At 39.3% G+C, this 22335-nt stretch overlaps 1 protein-coding gene across 3 annotated transcripts in view; it reads left to right on the forward strand.

Moving 5' to 3' along the window:
* The window catches only part of CNRIP1 (cannabinoid receptor interacting protein 1), a 49238-nt gene extending 27899 nt beyond the window's left edge, over nt 1-21339 (forward strand). For 2 of the 3 annotated variants that reach the window (XM_008956330.5, XM_034953293.3), the window contains exon 3: nt 1243-2259. In XM_008956330.5, the coding sequence (XP_008954578.1) occupies nt 1243-1407 (165 nt within the window). In that variant the 3' untranslated portion in view covers nt 1408-2259. Of the gene's footprint in view, nt 1-1242; nt 2260-10792 lie in introns of those variants that run through there. The other variant, XM_034953294.3, reaches the window with a different exon arrangement.
* Nucleotides 21340-22335: the final 996 nt, after the last annotated feature.

A 22335-nucleotide genomic window follows, 5' to 3' on the forward strand; every position in this document is an offset into this window, starting at 1 on the left:
AAGCTATCTGGAAAGCACCTGATCACCCTCCTCCTGTATCAGCAAGAAGCATAAGACTCCTAATGCTCACTGCCTTCCTCTGTCCACGTCTTCTGGCTCCAGACAAGTCTGAGAATCCTGCCAAGTCAGTCCCTGTCCCCTCCCATGACAGGGGAGGGTCAGAGGAGAAAATAACGACAGGCATCATGCAGTTTAATGCCAGATCCCCTAAATAGCTCCAGAAGGCAGTAGCAGGGTCAGGCTACCCCACAGGCCACTTGAGCATCTGCCCAGTGGCCTCCAGGGTATTCCATGTACTCTTCTCAGCTGCAAGAGAAATGTGTACTTTATACCTCAGGAGAGTTCTGTGCAGTGATTTACAGGGCCTACCTTCTGGAAGTAGAATGCTAACTTCTTAAGAGCAACAATCCTGCCTTATACGAATTTTTATACATGCAAGGTACATAGCAGATACTCAAATATGGTTCTGGGTAATGTATAATCTAAGCCCAAGATGTAGGCATGGACTCCTGACTTATAAGTATTCAATGTTTAATAGTTAAAATACGGCCTTTAACACTTCCAATGAAATATTTTCGGTTATCACTTTGAATGAAATATTTTTCTTTGGAATTGAAACTAATGATGGAAATTATATCTTATGTAGATGTATTGTAGATAGGTTGTTTTGTACCATTGTATTTTGAGAAAAGCCAGTAAACTTTATTCCTTCTCTTCCCTTCGCCATTCCCCTTCTGTAGCAGGGACCATTTGGGGGATGAACATGGGGGTTTGTTTTAGAGACAGAATCTTGCTTTGTTGTTCAGGCTATTCTGGAACCCCTGACTTCAAGCTAGCATCCTGCCTCAGCCTGGGATTACAGGCGTGAACCACTGCACCTGGCCAGCAGGGGCCATTTTAGAGTAAGCTTTAAAATTCTAAGTTTTCAAAAAATTAAACTTGAAAAACAAGATAAACTTTGCAGTTATTTTTATTAAAAGCAATATGATAGCGAGTGGCACGTTTGCAATGGGAATCAGATTTTATAGAGAAGAATGGTTTACAGACAGCTTTTTAGGAAAATATCTCCCATCATAAAGGAGGGAGCTAGACCACTAAAGGAAAGCCTTCCGAGCCTTGCAGACCAAGAGAATCTGGACTGGATCTGCTTGATTATCCAGGAGCTACATCACTAATGTTAGCTCTCATCTATTGCTCGTGGCAGAATGAGGTTTTTTATCAGGCATGTTTCTCTTCCCTCAGTTCACAGACATTGGGACCTTCGAGACAGTGTGGCAAGTCAAGTTCTACAATTACCACAAGCGGGATCACTGCCAGTGGGGAAGCCCCTTCTCTGTCATTGAGTATGAATGCAAGCCCAACGAGACACGCAGTCTGATGTGGGTGAACAAGGAGTCCTTCCTCTGAAAGTGGCTCTTTCTGATGCTACTGGACAATCTTTTCAGAAATCTACTTTTAGATAAACCAGCGCAGGCCTTAAACAAGGCATGCCACACCATTGCTGTTCCCCATCTGGTACTAATGACCTACTAGCCCTGGTTATTTTGAAAGTGTAATTCCCCTCTGACACAATATCCCTCACATACAAGATGGTGATGTACCACTCCCGAGAATATTCCCATCTGTATTTTGTGCTGATGTTCCTGCATCCAGTTGTTCTCGGTCATACTTTTGACCACTTGTGACTGGAGTTCAGTGGCCCTGGCAGGCTTGTCCTGCTCTTGACCATTCCACTGACTAACTTTGGTGTTTTGTTTCCAAGTTAAGTGATTCCTCCTTTTTTTTGTTCAATGTTAAATTTAAAAATAACAATGTGTATGGGTCCTCCCATGTGTAATATGGTAACATGTAACTTGCAGTGTTTGCCAGCTTTCAAAGCAGGCCTTGTGAAAATGTAATACAAACAGCAGTGAATGGGACTCAAATGTTGTGCTTCCTATAAACAGCTCCGCTCTTTCAGGGAAGGATGGTAACAAACTAGAAGGACAAATATGTACGTATTTATAACGTATTAAAACTCTCTTAAGTAGCTTAAGGTATTGTGCAATGGCCTAGCCTAGTAGAAATGGGGGGAAAGCATTGCTGTGGACCATTGTTAAAGTGACAGGAGTTGTAGGGTTACCCCTTTGACAAGCTTCCATAGTCTTCAGACACGCACATTGATGGCATCCCTACAGTCTTCTTCACTTGAACTTTGTAAAACTGCATATGGACCTGTAATCAACTTTTGATATTTCTTAATAAAGGCGTTGAAAATCATGCCCTGACTTGCATTCTTAATTTGGGCAATAATTATATAGCAGGTGAATCCCTGCTCTAGGCCAGCTTTACTCAGGCCTGTATGCTACAGGATGAGGGGGATGTATCCGGAGTAGAATTAGCACACCTATTCATGAATCAAGCCTGACCTTTTAGCAGGATTGCTCCAGCCAAGTTTAACAGGGCTAGCACAGGCCCAGGTGCTTGGCGGGCAATCAAAAAATGCTTGTACCTATCTCGCTCCATTACTCTTTCTGTGGTGACCCCTCCCCAGTTGGTGAGCTATGTGGCTCAGCAGCAGGAGAGCAATGGTGCTATAATAGTGTGTGTACATCATGGTTGAGGCCTCCTTGCCTACTTCCAGCACCTTGCACAAAGCCCATATACCATACAGTTTAAGGATAAATTCCATAAGAAGGAAGTAAACTTCCTCTTGAAAAGTAACATGCTATTTTCCAATAATGTAATATTTACTTGGGCAGCACAAATCCTATTGTATTGGAAAAAGTTGGTTGGGGATTGTTTGTTTTTGCTACCTGTAAACCCTTCTTATAAGAAAATGCAAGCTACTGGGAGTATTTAAAAAAGTTGATTCATTGTAGAACTGAATTTGAAAGGCTGGCACTCAACACCTTTTCTACCTCCAAATCGCTTACCTGCAGTGATGCTGTACAGCCACCAGGGAACAGCAATGCCTTGCCTTTGGGGATCATAAATGATGTTAAAGGAGTGTAACATGTTTCTCAATAAGCTTGTGTTTTTTGTTTGTTTTTTTGTTTGTTTTTAAAGTCTTCATTACAATTGCTAAAACATAAGTACTAACCCATTCCTAATCACTATTTTTTAAAACCAACACTCAATTATTTGAACAGACATTGAGATATTTAAAACAATGGATTTACTACAGAGGTTTTTCTTCCAGAATATCCAATAGAAATGCAGAGTGAATAAAAGATTTAAAATAAAAAGTGGGAACTACACATTTTAATTTAATATTTACTAATTTGATTAGTAAATATTTTCACTGGTGAAACAGGTTTTCAAGCCAGTGACTAGAGCTTGAGTATTTGTGTTGAGGGTGGAGACATTATCATGACTTTTGCAATAATCCACTCCTTTTTTTTTTTTTTTTTTTTTTGAGATGGAGTCTCACTCTGTCACCCAGACTGGAGTGCAGTGGCATGATCTTGTCTCACTGCAACCTCCACCTCCCAGGTTCAAGCAATTCTCCTGCCTCAGCCTCCTGAGTAGCTGGGATTACGGGCGTGCGCTACCACGCTCAGCTAATTTTTATATTTTTAGTAGAGATGGGGTTTCACCATGTTGGTCAAGCTGTTCTCAAACTCCTGACCTCGTGATCTACCTGCCTTGGTCTCCCAAAGGGCTGGGATTACAGGCGTGAGCCACTACGCTGGGCCCATACTTTTTTTTTTTTTTTTTTTAACTAAAGGCTTTATTTAGAGTTTGAAATGAGTCAAAGCAGACTTGGAGGAAACATGTCCTGGGATAGCTGCGCTGTTATCACTGTCCCACAAACGAGCCAGAAGATGAGCCCTGGCAGAGCACCTGGAGCGTGGGAGTCCTGCTCACATCCTGGATGGTCACCACACCTTTCTCTGCCTCAGTTTGCTTATCTCTAAAATGAAGGGTTAGACTAGTAGAATTCTGAAGCCTTTTAAGAGTTATGGTTTGTTCCTCTATTTTATACTCCTTTAAAAAAAAAAGGGAAAGTGTGTGTGCATATCTGTGTATGTCGTATGTGTATGTGTTTCCTTAGGGCCAGAAGTAAGGTTGAATCAAGGGAGGTGGGGTGGAGATGGAGATGAAGTAACAGAAAAACTTAACAGCTAATCTGCACGTTAAGTGATCTCTCCTGGCATATACTGTTCTACTTATGATTGGGCTCCAGCCCAGTCTCTCTGGCTACTTCTCACATAGCTCTCCTCCTACTCCAAAATTTGAGTGCTCAGCTATATCGAGCTGCTGAGTTGTAACTTTGCCCCTCAGCCATCTGGAAGGGCTATTTTTATACAAGTTGTAGCCACGTCTCTCTACCTCCAAGCATCAGATGGCTACCCAGAAGCTTGAGGAACTAGGCCATCCTTCCAATTATGATGATGACTAAAACACTTTTGAACAGGTGGAAGAATAGAAATGCCTTGAGTTTATATTTTGTGACACCTCGCTTACTGAGAAGTCACTTATCCAGCCATCTAAACTATCTGGATCACAGTTAAGAACAGAAAACATGCCAAAAAATAAAGATCCCTGTCACAGATGTCACAAAGTCCATTCACTAAAGGCTTGGGGCTTCTCTCAAGGCCTCTTGACTCCTATTTTAGACACAATTCTAACATGTGGGGTGATCTGGTTTCTGACTCTTATGAAATTGGAAGTAGAACATGAAAGGGAAGAAGACAATTTGTAGAGGTAGATATACTGAAAATATTCTTTTTTTTTCAGAGAGGACAGAGAAAACTATAAAAGCAGACAAAGTAAGTCAAAAGAACAGTAGATGGGAACAACTGTATCCTGTAGGTACATAAATAATCCTGTATTAAACCACAGTAGTTTCTGTATATATCAAATAAAAATTGATAAGCCTAATGATATTCCTGATTCACTTAGAAAGAGGGCCCATTATCATCAGTAATGTATCATGGTTCAGTGTTTAAAAGCTCAGATTCTCCGCCAAGCGCAGTGGCTCACGCCTGTAATCCCAGCACTTTGGGAAGCTGAAGTGGGTAGATCACTTGAGGTCAGGAGTTCAAGACCAGCCTGGCCAACATGGCAAAACCCTGTCTCTACTAAAAATGTAAAATTTACCCAGCATGGTGGTGCACGCCTGTAATCCCAGCTACTTGGGAGGCTGAGGAAGGAGAATCACTTGAAACCAGGAGGAGGAGGTTGCAGTGAGCCGGGATCATGCCACCGCACTCCAGCCTGGGCTTCAGAGGAGACTCCGTCTCAAAAAAAAAAAAAAAAAAAGTTCAGATTCTGGGCAAAAATACCTCAATTTAAATCCCAGCTCAGCTGTTTATTAGCTGTGTGGTCTTAGGCAAGTCACTTAATACCTCTGTGCCTCAATTTTCTCATTTGGAAAATGGAGATAATAGTATTTACCTTGCAGAATGGTTATGAGGATTAAATAAGTTAATGTGCATTAAACTTTCAGAACAGTTCCTGGCACATAACATCATTATTTGGTATATTTCATTAAAAAAGAAAGGGAGCCTGGGCACGTTGGCTCATGCCTGTAATCCCAGCACTTTGGGGGGCCAATGCAGGTGGCTCGCTTGAGCCCAGGAGTTTGAGACCAGCCTAGGCAACATGGCCAAACCATATCTCTATGAAAAACACAAAAATTAGCTGGGTGTGGTGGTGTGCAACTGTGGTCCCAGCTACTCAGGAGACTGAGGTGGAAGGATCTCTTGAGCCCTGAAAGTGGAGGTTGCAGTGAGCTGAGATCCTGCCACTACACTCCAGCCTGGGTGACACAGCAAGACTCTGTCTCAAAAAAAAAGAAAAAGAAAAAGAAAAGGAGCGATACATTTTCAAACAAAATTATTTAAAATGCCAAGAGAAAAACTAAAGGAGTTTAAAAAATAAAACTTGTTTTCCTAAAATATTCCATAAATAGATTTCAGATAATGGCCAAACGTTATACTCTATTTTGATGCTTGGAAAGGTAAAATTTTTAAGTATTTAAAAATAGTTTAAAATAGCATATTTTAAGATATGCTAGAAAGACTTTTTCCACAAACAGCCATCTTAAGTTTCCTATATAAAGACATAGTTTTGAAGAATATACAAACATCAAGACAGAATCAGAAAACTTAAGATTTTCTGATTAAAAAGTCAAGGTCAAGAATGATGTCAATTTCTTTTGTCATTTCTTTTAATCCTCTTAACCGCCCTGTGAGGTAGGCAGGATGTGTCATGTCTCCATTTTACAGAGGAAAAATGTCTCAGAGATTCAAAAATAAGGCTCAAATTTAAACAGCTCATTTTATAAGAAGCTACTTTATTTGATCTTTAGTTTTCATATTTATGAAATGGTGATAATAACATTCACTTCACAACATGTGTTAGGATTAAATGATATATCATACGTAAAGCTCCTTGTTTTTCTTCTCCCCATCACTGTTCTCTTGACAAATGTATTTCATTTAAAATCACCTCATTACCTGCCCACTCTCCTGCAGTGTTTGTTTTTATAACCTGGTAGTTTTGCCTTAATTTGTTTGCAGCCTAGCAGGTAACTTGTTTTCCCAAAGAAAGTTTCTGTGGATATATTAATTGTTGCCAACAATTGTTGCCAACAAACAGAAGTATTCAGTTGCTAGAAACTCATTTGCCTATAGTTCTCTTTATAGCAAATTACTTGCATATAATCTTTTCTCTTTGAAGCCATGTTAACTACTATTAGAGCACTAGGTAAGACTAAAATTTTTCCTTAACAAGTAGGGTATTTCATTTCCCACTTGCTAACAAATGAAAAATACAGTATTTTTGGCCCTACGCTAGTACTTTAACAGTAATCCTGACAGGCATTCTAGTCTCTGGTCACAGTGAATTTCTTATTCTCCTGCAGATCTACCAAGTCCAAAGCAGTTTCCTTGCCACTGCACAGCCTGTTCCCTCTGCTTGGAACGCCCTACTCCATTTCCTACCTTGCAAACGCCTTCAAGTGCCAGCTTAAATGTCACTATGAAGTCTTTCCTGACTCCTCTAAAACGTTGAGTCAAGAAAAATATTGAAATATTGTTTACTCAGATATTTTATTATCCTATTTCTGAAAAGCTTTACCACCCTCAACCTAACTTCTGCTTTTCTTAAGATCTCTGGACAGCTTCCACATCTTCTTACTGACTCAGGGAAAATGAGCTGACTCAACAAAAAGGTGATGAGATTCTAGAAAGAGCTGGCTGGCTGGCTGGCTGGTCGGCCGGCTGCAAACCAGCCAGCAAGAAGTTTGCAATCTGTTAGCCTTTACGGGGTTAGTTCTCCTGCTCCCTTTAAAGGAGACTAAAAGAAGGAAAGTGGATGAGAAAGAAAAAAGTTTCCGAATTCTTTTACTGACGTTGCTTCCCGTGAATTTGCCTTGTCACGTTCGTATTATTAATGATAGTCCTAAGGTATGTTATTCTTTGAAGTTTATGAAGTTGTTTATTTTCATCAGGGTAATCACTTGTGCTGCTTACCAAATGTTTCCAGCCCTCCCCCGTCGAGGCACATGATAGGATCTGACCTCCATGGCCTGGGCTAAGGCCATGTGCTGGTAGCTCTGGCCAATGAGTTGTAAGCAGAAGTGACACATGTCACTTCAGGCTGAAATTATCCAACAGTCTGTGCAATGCCAACAGAACTCTCTTTCCCTTTGCCATGGCAAATAGCCACTTTCAAGATGATTGATCACCTTAGGTCCTGGAGTGAGAAGATACGGCATGGAACCCTAGCCACCTTTTGTTGGACCCATAGCATAAGTGAGAAATAAACTTTTCTCCCAATATTTTATCGTGAAAAATGTTGAAATGTATAGAAAAGTTGAAAGACTTGCATAACACACATTCCCATATCTATCACCTGGATTTCACAGTTAACATTTTGCTATATTTGCTTTATCCCTTATCTGTCCTTTATGTTGTATCAATCTGCTTTTTTGGGGTGGAGAGATGAACAAGAAACTATTCTATAAACCATCACTAAGATTCTGGGGTTGTTCATTACTTCAGCATAACCTTGCCTTTCCTGATCCACATCTGGGGAATCCAGACCACCTACTCTCCTTTTCTGCTGAAGACAGTAAAGTAAAACTTCTCCAAAAAGAAAAAAGTAATGGTCTGAAGTTGGTTCTAAGAAATCATTTCCTGCCAGAGAAAGTTAGAAGTCACAATGTGGATTAGGAGAAGGATTAAACCATCTTTTTTTCCTTCCATGGTCTTAAAAAATAAGATAAATTATGACTGACCTAGTTTTGATAAGGCTGTATTTGGAGGTAGAGAGATGAATTAAATGAGGAAAGGAAAGACAAAATTAGCATTCATTGACTATCTTTTGTATGGCAGACATTTTATATATATGATCTCATTTAATTTTCAAAATCACCCTGAAGAGTACATATGATTTCCACTTTTAAAATGAGGCTATTAAGCTCAGAGAGGTTAGGCTACCTGCCCAAGGTCATATAGCTATTGTGAGTAGAGGAGACAGAATGAAAATCCAAATCAGTATGACTTCAACACGCTTACCCTCATCTAGAAGTTTATAGACCCTTGGCCTCTGACAGCCAAGGGTATTTCCTCCCACTGAAATGACCATCCCAAGGGGGACCATGGCCCAAGAGGTAACAATGGTGTTAGTGGCAACCTCCCTTCATGCTTGAAGCAGAATTTGAAATGTCCAAATTATTTGACAAAAATATTTTTTGAATGTTCAGAAAAGTTCAACAAGCCCACTAAACAAAGGAGCATTGTGAATTTCCCAAAACTGAAACAGCTGATTTTTCCTTTACCTTTATCAGATAGTCACTTTCTTTGACAAAACATATATTTTAAAATACTAATGTTGTTTTTTCCAACTCAAAACCCAGTTGGAATCTTGATCTTTTCCCAGTTTATTTTTTATGCCTGTGTTTGGTGTGAAGTAGATCTATATAATGTGTATATGAGTGTGTGTGTGTGTGTGTGTGTGTGTGTGTGTTCGTGTTCGTAAGGTCCTTAATTTCCCCAAATCTAGATGGTTACACTTTGAAATGTAATTCATATGGCCACACTGAGAGTCTATTTTCAGAATTTTCATGGCTACAAGCTAATGATTTTGGATTCCTATTGTTAGTCGAAAAATAATGGGTATGGTAGACATAACTTTAAATCATCAGGCTTCCACTCAGAGAGTTTATTGTGGGCTAGATAGCTACTGCTTGACAGGGTAGGAGGGGATAGCTAACCAAATTTGCCTGAAAAGACAACGTAAGTACCTATATAGGTAATGGGAATTTGTCCTCACCCTATAGAAATAATCTAACCCTGAATGACAAGTTTCTTCAAATAATTGAACACAGACTATCTTTAACTTTTCTATAGCATTTCACCTTTCCCTGGAGATTTTTATAAGATTAAAGCCTTAAAATAAAGCTTGGATACACTCAAAAAGGTAGCAGGAGGGAGCTTTCTGGGGCGATGGAACTGTTCTGTATCCTGATAGCGGCAGTGGTTGAATGAATCTATACATGTATTAAAACTCATATGGCTGTACACACACGTGCACATGCACACACATGCACACATACCTCTGGTGGACATCTGCTGCCTAAAGGTTCTGCCTTTCTTTCTTTTCTTTTCTTTTCTTTTTTTTTTTTTTGAGACAGGGTCTTGCTCTGTAACAGCCCATGCTGGAGTGCAGTGGTGCGATGTTGGCTCACTGCAGCCTCAACCTCCCAGTCTCAAGTGATCCTCTCACCTCAGCCTCCCAAGTATTTGGGACCACAGGCGGCCACCACCACATCCAGCTAATTTTTGTAGAGATGGGTTTCACCATGTTGCCCAGGCTGGTCATGAATATTCTGCCTTCTGATCAAAAGCCTAATCCACGTTTACCATTGTCTCTGCAAAATCCCTTAAGATTGATTGTATGAAGACATTGCTTTGGCCAACGTGGTCCTTGGCAGTTCTGCATTGTTGTGTAGAACCTGTGAATCTTTTTGGAGCTTGTCTATCTTGGGAGGGAGATTGTCTGAGCAGACTTGAAGGCAGGGGTGGAAGCCATCTGCTGAAGACAATAATGAGCATTTGGGAGGGTGGGTGGGGAAAATGAGACAGCGCAGAGGGGAGGGGCCTGGAAGGGATCCCACTCCCTCGCTCCTGCCTGCATCTGGTGCCCCAGGAGCTGCTCTTGAGCAATGTCTCTCTAATGAGTTGGCGTGAACTTGTGCTTGTTCCTCCCTCAGGGAACAAGGGAAGACAGGCTTAAAGCTGCTAAAATGCTTGGAGAACATCCAAAGAGAAGCTTGACACAAATGCAGTGTATTAGTGAAAACAGCTTGGGCCTGGCTAAATAGTGGCTATTTTAACAAAACAAACATATGGGATTTGACGACAATTGTCCTTACAAAGAAACAATCTAGCCCTTTACACAGAGCTTGATGCTTCTTTATAGTCTTCACAGAATTCGCTTCACTGTGGTTTTCTTTTTTTTCTTTTTTTTTTTTGAGAGAGTCTCGCTCTGTCACTCAGGCTGGAGTGCAGTGGCACAATCTCGGTTCACTGCAACCTCTGCCTCCCAGCTTCAAGTGATTCTCTGCCTCAGCCTCCCAAGTAGCTGGGACTACAGGTGCACCACTACCACAGCCAGCTAATTTTTGTATTTTTAGTAGAGATGGGGCTTCACCATGTTGGTCAGCTGGTCTCGAACTCCTGACCTCAAGAGATCTGCCTGCCTTGGCCTCCCAAAGTGCTGGGATTACGGGCGTGAGACACTGCACCTAGCCAACTGTGGTTTTCTCAAACTTATTCTGGTATCTATTTATTTTCAGGAGTGCCTGGAACAACGACCCCAAGAGATCTCTCTTACATGTGAATGTGAAGAATAAGCACATTCTTCAATGTGTGCCATCATGAGGAACAAATTTTCTTTTTTTTTTTTTTTCCAAATTATTTGCTTTGCATTCTAGGGGAGGGCTTCTCATAGGCCATCAGAATTATTGGGGATGCTTGTTAAAATGTAGATTCCTAAACTCTACCTTTTTAGACCTCTTAAATTGAGCAAACTCTCTGAGAGTAAATCCAAAGCATCTGCATTTTATTAAGCACTTTAGGTGATTCTTATCACATTAAAGTTTGGAAAACACTACCCAAGGGTTTACTCACTGTACTCCTTCTTATTAAAGTTCAGTTATTCATTCAATAAGCATTCATGTGCCAGGTCCCGTGGGGGCAGGAGATGGCAATAGGAGTGTGATAAGTAATCAAGTTGCTTATGGCCAAATAATTACAATAAAACGAGGCAAGTGCTATACTAGAAAAAATACAAAATACATCAAAGCATTGAGGAGTCGTCTGTGGGAATTGGAGGCAGCTTCATAGATGATATTTGAGCTGCTTTCAGGCACAGAGAAGGTACTGCAGGATATTGGCATGTGAAAATACATGATCCACTCTGGAAGAAGAAACTCTGTGTGGCTGGAGCATAGGGAAGAGAGAGGCATGGGCTGGGGCAAGGCTATGAGGAGCCTTCTACACATGCTGAGCAGTTTAAGTTTAGTTCTACAGAAAGTGGGAACCAGAGGAAGTTTTTAAATATTAAATGATAGGATGATATTTGAGTTATGAAGCAATATTCCTGGAGGCAGTTTGGAGGCAGGAGATAAGAACAGAGTCTTCTGCAGTGGTGAGGGGTGGGGAAGCTAAATAAGGATGATGGCAGCTGGGGTCTCTGAGGTGGAGTAACAGATGATGAGAGTACACGAGGGAAGGAGGAGGTGGGAAGCTGACCATGTCTGATAAAGGCTAGTCTGAGTCAAGAACCTCATCCAGGGAAGGCATTTTCAATAGCCAGATAACTCTTCCAGCTCAGAATCTGAAAGTAGACCTGATACTTGCGCTTATGAGCAAATCCTAGTGTCTGCGCCCATTAGCAATAGTTTCTACTGTGCTAGAGAATAAGTTTAAAGATATTTGTTAAGTGAAAAACATCACCCATAAAATATATGATTAAATGATTCCATTTATGTTTTCAAAATGTTAAGCGCATAGAGAGAGAGAGAAAAAAAAAAGGGGACAGAGAGAGGCTGAAATTTGAGGAAATGCATAGGAAAGGCACTATTAATAAGGAAGAACAGTGGGGTTGGGAGAGACTGGAATTGAAGGACCTTTGACAATTTACTCTGAATTCTTGTGCATGTTTCAATTGTTTTAAACAATGAGTTTTATTGATGCTTGCTTTTAAAAATTTTTAAAGCAATTTTTAAAAAGATGCTTACACATCTTCTTGGCTACCACTAGGTGGTACTAGTGGCAGGACAGATTGGACAGCTTTTAAGCTTCCTGCGTTCATCCATGACACCTGCATATCCATCGAATTTTAGACACCTGCATGTGGGTTTAACTTCTTAACTTTATAGAGTAAAACAAATACCTTTGCCAATTATTATTAGCATGTGTCTTCAGAGCTTAGGGGTCAAGGTCCACAGACTATTTTTCTTTCTCCTTCAATATAACATGTAGTATTTTCTGTATTTAATTTGTATCAAAACATTTGCAAGTGTAAAAAAGTGTTCTTTCTGCATCAATCTAAGCTGCACACAGTTTGGTTCACATATATCTAGATATTTCTCAGGCTCTTCACTTTACAATGATATTCCCAATCCAAATCTTAATCACATGCACAAAAAGAATGAAACTCTGTGCTGGCACCATACACCTGTTTTCCCTAATTCCAAGACTGGCTTTTCTTTCCAACCACTTACTTTTAATTATTTTAGGCTGTCATGTTTTCCATCACCTCGGTTGACATGGCAGGAGACAAAAGTGTTGCCACAGCCTCTTTCTACACACACCCATGTTTATTGCAACCCATGATAATGCAGCATTTGTGATTTCACTTCTGGGGGCTTTTTTTCCTTTTAAGCAGGGTTCGTTGCCTCTTATATCATGGAATAGTCTGAACTAGCTACTGTATTTTCCTTTGTATGAAAACAACACTTCATTCCAAAATGAGATTCCCAATACTGGAGTTTCCATAGTCTAAAACGGACACAGTGACAACACTCACATGATCTACTAAGGATACCCACGGGGCCAGCCTGGCACACACAACGCTACTCAGTCCTAATAGGTGCAAAGCCAAGAGGTGCCTGCAGTGGCTCTGACTTGGCTAAGACATGCTCCTGGTTGTAATCCTCACAGAGTATAGCATGATTCTTCACCCCCTTACCCCACCCCACCCCAAACTCCGTCACCTCCAGCAGGGGCAGTTTGCAGAGTCAGTCTTTGGATGGAACCCAAGAAGAAATTGACCAAGGTTATACAGTTGTATTTGACATTCCCTGAGTGGTCACTTGAGCCACCAATAAATACTAGAGAAGAAAGTCAGGAACATTCCATGCATAGGATATTAGCTATTAAATGGATATTAGCCACTATCCGTCGTTAATAATAATGAAGACTATTTTTTGTTTGTTTATTTGTCTTTTGAGACAGAGTCTTGTGCTGTTGCCCAGGCTGGAGTGCAGTCGTGCCATCTCAGCTCACTGCAACCTCCGCCTCCTGGGTTCAAGAGATTCTCATGCCTCAGCCTCCTGAGTAGCTGAGATTACAGACGCCCACCACCACGCCCAGCTAATTTTTGCATTTTTAAGTAGAGATGGGTTTTCACCATGTTGGCCAGGCTAGTTTCAAACTCGCGACCTCAGGCGATCTGCCCCCCTCAGCCTCCCAAAGTGCTGGGATTACAGGCATGAGCCACTGCACCTGGCCATGAAGACTACTGTTTACTTGAACTGTTGCTATTTGCCAAGCCCTGTGCTAAATTCTTCATATATTTTCTCTTACTCAATTTCTTCAACCGCCCTGAAAAGTAGCATTGTTGCTACCATTTTACAAATGTGAAAACAGGGACTTGGAAAGGTTCAAGCAACAGGTTCAGGCTTATCTATTTTCAAACCTGTCTTCTTAATTCCTATCCTATTTTGAAGACAGTTAAGGGCTCTAATTGTTCAGAGATTTTTGCGTATCCCCATTTAATAGACTGCTGAGGACCTTACTTTTTTCCCCCTTATCCCCTAGTTCACTACCCTTTTCAAAGGACAGAGACAAGGTCAAAGCAAAAAAGTAAATGTAAACCTATCCATATGCTTTGTACTGACATTCAGCCTTAGTTATACATTTATTTGAATACAAGAACTATGCTTTTCTATTACATTTGTCTCCCTTCAGCACCTCCCATAATGTTCCGCCCACAGCAGTTTCTTAACACTCTGTTGCTTCAGTAACTGGCTGGCCCCTTGTTCACATTTGGGGTTGAGAAGGTTAGTAATGGGATATAAATCAAAATTTGTGTTTTTGTGTAGGTCAGATTATTTTGACCATCTGATTTCCCTTACCATGAATCCCTGAAAATTAAAAGTAAATTGACTCCAAATTTAAATATTATTTTATTAGATGAGTCTAATTTTATTAGCTGAGTCTCATTTTATTGTTTTGAGAAAAATTAATCAAGAGTGCTTGGGGTTGAAAGTAGTAAACAAGAATAAATCTGTCACAACCTTCTCTTTTCTAAGAACTATGAGCTGGAACTTGTTTTCATGATATAATTAGGTAGGGATTTCTGTGACTTAATTTAAAAGCCTGATTTATAATCACTTTTATTTTCAAAACAGTTTTTTTTCCACTTTCTCTCTCTCTGCCACCCCTGAATGAACCTTGCTCTGCTTCTCCAAATTCAATGATGTCAGGTTAGCAGGGAGCAAATTTGAGACTGCACAATTCCCATCAGTTATTAGCTAGGGAGATCTTTTGATCCCCAAGGTCTAAGTTCAATTCTAAAGGCTATGTTTTCTTTTGGACCTATGTGGTAACTCCTATTAACAGTAATGGGTGTTACACATGAACGTACAGAAGACTGTATACCCCTAAGATTTGCCCAAGCATGAATTTCATGAGGCCAAAGTAAACACATTTTTTTACTTTGGCACCCTTCCCTTCCAGGTTACGATAAATGTTGGCACTGGGATAAGATTCTAAATGATGAAATGCCAATGCATGTTGCTTCTGCATATGTCATCTAAAGTATGCGGCTTCTCAAAATGGATGCCCTTCTTCTCTGCTCAATGCTTGGCCTGGCAAGCCATTGTAACCCTGACAGAGAGGTGAAAAGACATTTCTGAACAAATATTTTCCCTTTCAGATATCACACAGCTTGTGTCAGTGAGTGAGATAAACCCAGTCCTAATGTACTAGTCTGAAATGCTTGTATCCCAGTTTACTTTCCATTGATTTGATCAATATCAGATACTCTGATATCCTGAAATGAAAAACAGGTGTGAAAAAAAGAGGACTGAAATATGAATAACAAACTGTTCAAGACAAGACAGCCAGTTCTAGAGAGCTGGCCCCACTTGCCTAAGAGGTGTGTACCGACGCCAAATAAGCCAAAGTAAGAGGCAGACTTGTTTGTATAGTATTTAATAGGCCCCAGAGGGAAAGGGAAGCCTGCTGAAACAATTTTTTTTTTTTTACTTCAAAAAATACCTGGCACATAATATGTACAAATGAAACGATCTTGCTTAATTTGTTTTAGGTTCTTTATTTCACGTAACTCATGATTTAGAAAGGTCTCTAAAATGTGATGATTATAAGAACATTCATCTGCCAAGACTCTTAAAATATATTCTAACAGCTTTAATCCTGTTGCAGATAGAGCTATCAGTAGCAGCAATTAGCATGTATTTAAATTCAATAATTTCTGCATAAAAAGGACTTTACTGACATTTATAAATTCTTCCTCTGACAAAGGGGTGAGAAAGAATGTGATTAATAGTAAGATGAAGACTCTTTAATTTCTTCTGAAATTATTTTTAAGGACATAAACAACTTGCCCTTTTCTTTGCTAGTATTAACCTACAAAACACAAAAAGTCAACTCTTGGTTACCTTTTCAATACTGTTGGCCTCAATTCCTGACTCAGGAAATAATATAAAGCAGTTCAACTGGTTTTGTCTTGCTTGAGAAACTAAAATTAAAATCTCTGGAGTTATTTAACTTTAAACAGGAAAGAATGTGGTCTTTCAGAAATAGTCATACAGTTTTCCAAATGTGTAAACCTCTTAAACTTAGTACCAATCTAAAAAAGAAAAGAAAAGGAAAAAAAGGTCCTTAAAAAAAGTGCATGTGTTTTGGGTTTTTTTGTTTTTGTTTTTACATCTTTCTCTAGTTGCAACTGGAAACCGTAGGTTTTATTCTCATCTTTCAGCTACTGGCATGTCATAATCTCCTCTAGTGAATGACTACCTAAATTACTATATCCATAAATATTCTAGTGGAAAAACATTTGCAAGGCTTATTTTCAGAAGTACACTGCAGTACCTTGATGTTGACCAAATTCAATTTTATTTTTCTGTATTATAACTAACAATTTCAAGGTGTTATTTTATACATCAAAACTCCAAAAGTATGACAGAAAGGAGCTTATACATATGCTAAATAAACCAGTATTGCAGTGTAGCATGGAAAAAAAAAACTACCCAATGATGGTGAATTCTGTTTCTTTACGCTACCCAATAGTGGTAGTCAGGCAGCCTCTAGCATTTATTCTTGGCTAGGAAAAGTGATGTTTTGGAAAATAAAATTTGGGCAAATGTATGTTATACTGGCTCTCGACACATTCAATCTCTTTTTGTTTTTTAGAAATCATAAGTCATAGTCACCAAATCATCAAATTTTTAGCTTCTAAAGAATTGCACTGGGTGTTTGTCAAAGTTAACTGAGTTGAAATCAACATGGCTAGTTCTGGTTTATTTCTTGGATTCTTCTAATCACAAATTATCTGATCAAATGAGTAAATGCACAATATTAACTGAATGCTAGAATGAGTAAATTGCTCAAACATTGTATTAACCATTATACAACATTCTATATTAGTCACTGATGAATGTATGACTGGGAGGAGTATTATGTTTCAGCCAATAAGTCCTTATTGAGTGCCCTCTATAAACTGAGGAGGTAGGACAGGAGAGGAGATCACAAAATAATTCCTAGACTACCTTACGAGTAACAACTATTGAAAAAAATTATAAAAGTAAAATCACAATAAAAAAGCAAATCTATTATCTGCATGGCCAGGCGTGATGGCTCACACCTGTAATCCTAACACTTTGGGAGGCCAAGGCAAGGGAATCGCTTCAGTCCAGGAGTTCGAGACTGGCCTGGGCAACATGGGAAAACCTCATCTCTACTAAAAATACAAAAAATTAGCCCAGCATTGTGGCACACCCCTGTAGTCCCAGCTTCCTAGAAGGCTGAGATGGGAGGATCACTCAAGCTTAGGAGGTCAAGGCTGCAGGGAACCATGACTCCGCCACTGCACTCCAGGCTGGGCGACAGAGTGAGACCCTGTCTCAAAAAATAAAATATAAAAAAATTACCTGCTTAATGGAGAAATCTGTTTTATTTACCTTGTTGCTTTCAGTCTTCATTGTTCTTATTAAATTCCATTTTCTAATCCATCTATAGGAACAATTTGAAGCTTACTAAGTAAGTGTAGATCTAACTAATTGAAGTGTTAGCATTACCAACAAATTATTTGTCATTGCACATCCTGGAAACAAAGAGCTAACATTTGGGAAGGGTGGCTGTCTCAGTAATATACACAATCCACTCTATCTTCACACATATATCAATCTAAAGGGGAGCAGAAATGTTTTTATCCGTAAGGAATGAGACTCTTCTTTTTTTTCTTTTTTTGAGACAGAGCCTCGCTCTGCCGCCCAGGCTGGAGTGCAGTGGCGCGATGTCGGCTCACTGCAAGCTCCGCCTCCCAGGTTCACGCCATTCTCCTGCCTCAGCCTCCCGAGTAGCTGGGACTACAGGCGCCTGCCACCACGCCGGCTGATTTTTTGAATTTTTTTAGTAGAGACGGGGTTTCACTGTGTTAGCCAGGATGGTCTCGATTCCCTGACCTCGTGATCCGCCTGCCTCAGCCTCCCAAAGTGCTGGGATTACAGGCGTGAGCCACAGCGCCCGGCCGAGACTCTTCTTAAGTTGTAAATACATAGGGTTCAGATTCCAACCTCTTGGGTTCCTTTTTCTGGCTCAGCAACTTCTTCCACACATCCCCAGGGTGAGTTGCTTGGTCTCATGGAATCAGTCTCCCTGCCTGTTCAAAGGGGAGTAGTGGTAATAATGCGTTTACCACAGGGGTGTTGGTTAAATTAATTAGTATTTATTATGTGCTCCATTAAGGTCCTCAGGTGATGTATAACTTGACAGTTATATGGCACCTGATCATTGCTTTAAGTTTTGAAAACAGTCCTTGGTTTTTAAACCCATGCAAGAAACATAACAATTCTTTATGCTTCCAACAGTAGGATTAAGCATAGGAACATTTTAGCTTTTCTTACTATTTTTCTTTTTGAGATGGAATTTCCCTCTTGTTGCCCAGGCTGGAGTGCAATGGCACGATCTCAGCTCACTGCAACCTCCGCCTCCCGGGTTCAAGCAATTCTCCTGACTCAGCCTCCTGGGTAGCTGAGATTACAGGCACCTGCCACCACGCCTGGCTAATTTTTGTATTTTTTAGTAGAGATGGGGTTTCACCATGATGACCAGGCTGGTCTCATACTCCTGACCTCAGGTGATCCACCTGACTCCACCTCCCAAAGTGCTAGGATTACAGGCGACAGCCATGGTGCCCAGACCATTTTAGCTTTTCTAAGAACAATTATTTTCCTGGGGTGAAAATATTAGCAGGTTACAAAAGCTTATTTCCTCAGCTTTAGACTATGAATAGAATAGCTTTAATTTATAGTTGATAAAAGCAGAAGGAAGAAAGTTTTATAAAAGCCATTTTAATGGCTTATTCTGCCATCTTCGGTGGCATTTTAAACTACTCACAATTGAAGGGAAATTGGTTCATCTATTTTACAATTATTTAATTCTGGCATTTAAAAGAAACCCAAGAAGTAATTTAATTGAACTCCTTTGCTTACTATAATAGTACTAAGCACCTGCTCTTCAAGACAACATTCTCGTTTTATAGATGAGGAAACCAAGGTTCAGTGAACTTAAATCACAGTGCAGAGAATCAAATCCCAGACGCCATTCTCTCTCTGCCACTTCAGACACCGCCAAGAAGTTATACTTAAAGCTGCCCTGTACAGAAAGGAATTTCTTCTCTTCTTTATCCCTATTCTCTCTCTCTCTCTTTGAACTTAGAAACTAAACCAATTTTTTTTTCTTTTTTCTTTTTTTCTTTTCTTTTCTTTTCTTTTTTTTAAGAGAAGAGATCTCACCATGTTTCCCAGGCTGGTCTCGAACTTCTGGGCTCAAGTGATTCTCCTGCCTTGGCCTCTCAAAGTGCTGGGATTACAGGCAAGAGCCCCTGTCCACAACCTAAACAAAGATATTCTAATGGAATCTCAGTTTTATCCCCAGAGAGCTTATGAGTGCCCCCAAGTCATCAGTTAAAAGTTATCTTGAAAGACAAGTAGTTTAAAATCACTCTTAAAAGACACTTCTATACATTGTTATTGAAGAAACAAAAGCTACACATATCCTTTTTTTTGAGAATTAGTTCACTGAGTTTTAGTGATGTTTTAATATCAAATTAACATGAATACTATATGGTCAGAGCTTTTTCAACTTTGTATTGAAGTATGTGGTTCCCCCTTACCCGTGGGGGATATATTTCAAGACCCCCACTGGGCGCCTAAATGGCAAATAGTACAGAACCCTATAGATACTGTTTTCTGCTATACATGCATAACTTTTTGATAAAGTTTAATTTATAAACTAGGCATAGTAAGAAGTTAACAATAACAATAACAAAATAGAACAATTATAGCAATATGCTGTAATAAAGGTTAATGTGGTCTCTCTCTCAAAATATCTTATTGTATCGTATGTTGAGCAATTGAAACCATGAAAAGTGAAACCATGGATAAGGGGGGGACTACTGTACAAACAGAAATAAAGTACACTCATTTTTTGAAATATCTAAAATCTATCCCATCTTTACTTTGTAATAAGACGAGTACATATCATTGCCATTTCATATCTCAGAGGAATGTACTATGTGTACTAAAGAACTCAAATAATGAATAAATTGGCCTACATATCTAAGAGTGCTTTGAAAGTTTAAGCTCCATATTGAAATTAAAATATTATTAGTAAAGTATTATTACAGCTATGATTTCATTTTAAGTAATAATGATACATTTTCTTATGGCTTTGGGCAGCAGGCAAAAAAGATAAAGATAATATTTAAAATTGAACCTGGGCAACATAGTGAGACCCCATCTTGAAAAAAATAAAAAACAATTTATTGGTCATGTTGGCATGTGCATGTAGTCCCAGCTACTTGGGAGACTGAGGAGGGAGAATTGATTGAGCCCAGGAGTTCAAGGTTGCAGTGAGCCAGGATCACGCCACTGCACTCCAGCCTGGGTGACAGAGACCCTGACTCTTTAAATAAAAACTTTGCAGGCACCTCTGTATGCTATCATTGTTTCTTAAAACAACGATTATAACTCACATATTGTATGGATGTGTATAAAATTTTGTCCATAAAATTTACCTCTAAATTGCATAAATCATCTTTCTTGCCCATTATAGAAAAAATATGGTCTTAAAGTCCAGAAGGACCCAAGAATTTGAATAATAATTCAGAGGAGTTCATGCCAAGTTGATATCCATCTTTTCCTTTAATTTTGACTCATTTACTTCTATTTAGCATTCACTGACAACCAAATAAATGGAGACACCTTGGCTAATTCATACCACTGTTCTAAGATAGTAAATATCAGACGCCCAACTGCAGAGGCTTTATGATGCTGCTGGTGGGAACATATAAGTTACTGAAACATTCTCCCTGAGCAAAGGTTCTTATTATTATTTTTGTTTAATTGTAGCTCATTGCACTACTCATCTCTAGAGAGTGAATCAGCTCAGCCCTACCTTTAAATTGGACAGAAGGACATAGGCCACTAAATGTCCTGCTGTATACCAACACCCTAATTAAACAAAAACAAAATAGCCATTCCTCACATACCTCGAAAGACTAATGAGGCTTTAATCCCTATCCTCAGTGTCGATTGTAGCAGGAACAAGAAGAGCTGAGCAGCCTTCTGGGTATTGAGTCTCAGTGGCGCAGTTCCCTCCTGGAACTGCATAGAGCTCTGGCACCATAGGGCCATAGGGCTCTGGTACTACTAGCAGAAAATACCCTGAGAAGATTCCTGAGGGACCAAATTCAGGGCTTTTTTCTGCCTGGTGAAAAACATAATTCTTCTCCATCAATCCCCTTAGGATTTTTCCTTCTCCATCAATCCCCTTAGGGTTTTTCCCCATGGAGTAACATATGACACCAAACTGACCCCACTGAAGAATGAGTTAGCTGAATGAGAAAGAAAAACAATGTCTCATAAAGTTACTGACTTTGCAACCTCAATAGTTTGAGTTTAATTTGCTATCAGAAGTTGATTAATTATAATCTTTCAGAGTCAATTCCCATTTTTACCAATATAGCCCTGAAATTGTGGCTCTAAGTTTTCAGGAAAAAAATCACATTTTTAAAGTGTATTAAATATAAATGCAGGTATTAACTAAACAGATCATAAAAACTTTCTTATCTAAGGTGTTTGTTGAGAATAACTTATTTATGAAATTTACTATAACCCAATATGATGATTTATTTAAATCATTTGATTTTCTAATTTTTTTCTTTAGAGTTGAAATTTTTACACTGTCTCAGATCTAAAACAAAATGTATTTACAAGGAAATACATTTTATATTTTTAAAGATGAGGTCTTGCTATGTTGCCCAGGCTGATCTCAAATTCCTGGCCTCAAGTGATCCTCCTGCCTCAGCCTCCCAAATTGTTGGGATTACAAGGGCGAGCGACTGTTCCTGGCTTACATGGAAATATTTTTAAAGGTCTGCATCTTATAAACACTTTATGGTCCCAGAACTTAAACAAACAAGCAAACAAAAAAAAATCAATTAAAAAAAGAAGATCACCTCCTTTGAGAATAAAAGTGAAAACAATTTTTTCAAAAGAAGAAGTAACGGAGTGAAGGGTGGACAGAAATTGGAACTGATCTATTGGTCATGTAATACATTTTTCCTGCTAAATCAGACAAGAATTCTATTAGGTTGGTACAAAAGTAATTGCGGTTTTGCCCTTACTTTCAATGGCAAAAACCGCAATTACTTTTTTACCAACATAATACATCAGAAGATAAAAAGCTATTCCAATTTCCCTTAAAAATACATGCTGATACTTTAGCAACTCCCATGGTAATAAAGTGTTTTAGTGTATCTAATAATAATAATAAAGAATAAAGGGTCATTATCTACATGGAA

This window comes from Pan paniscus, chromosome 12 (genome assembly GCF_029289425.2).
Source record: "Pan paniscus chromosome 12, NHGRI_mPanPan1-v2.0_pri, whole genome shotgun sequence".
Lineage (NCBI taxonomy): Eukaryota > Metazoa > Chordata > Mammalia > Primates > Hominidae > Pan > Pan paniscus.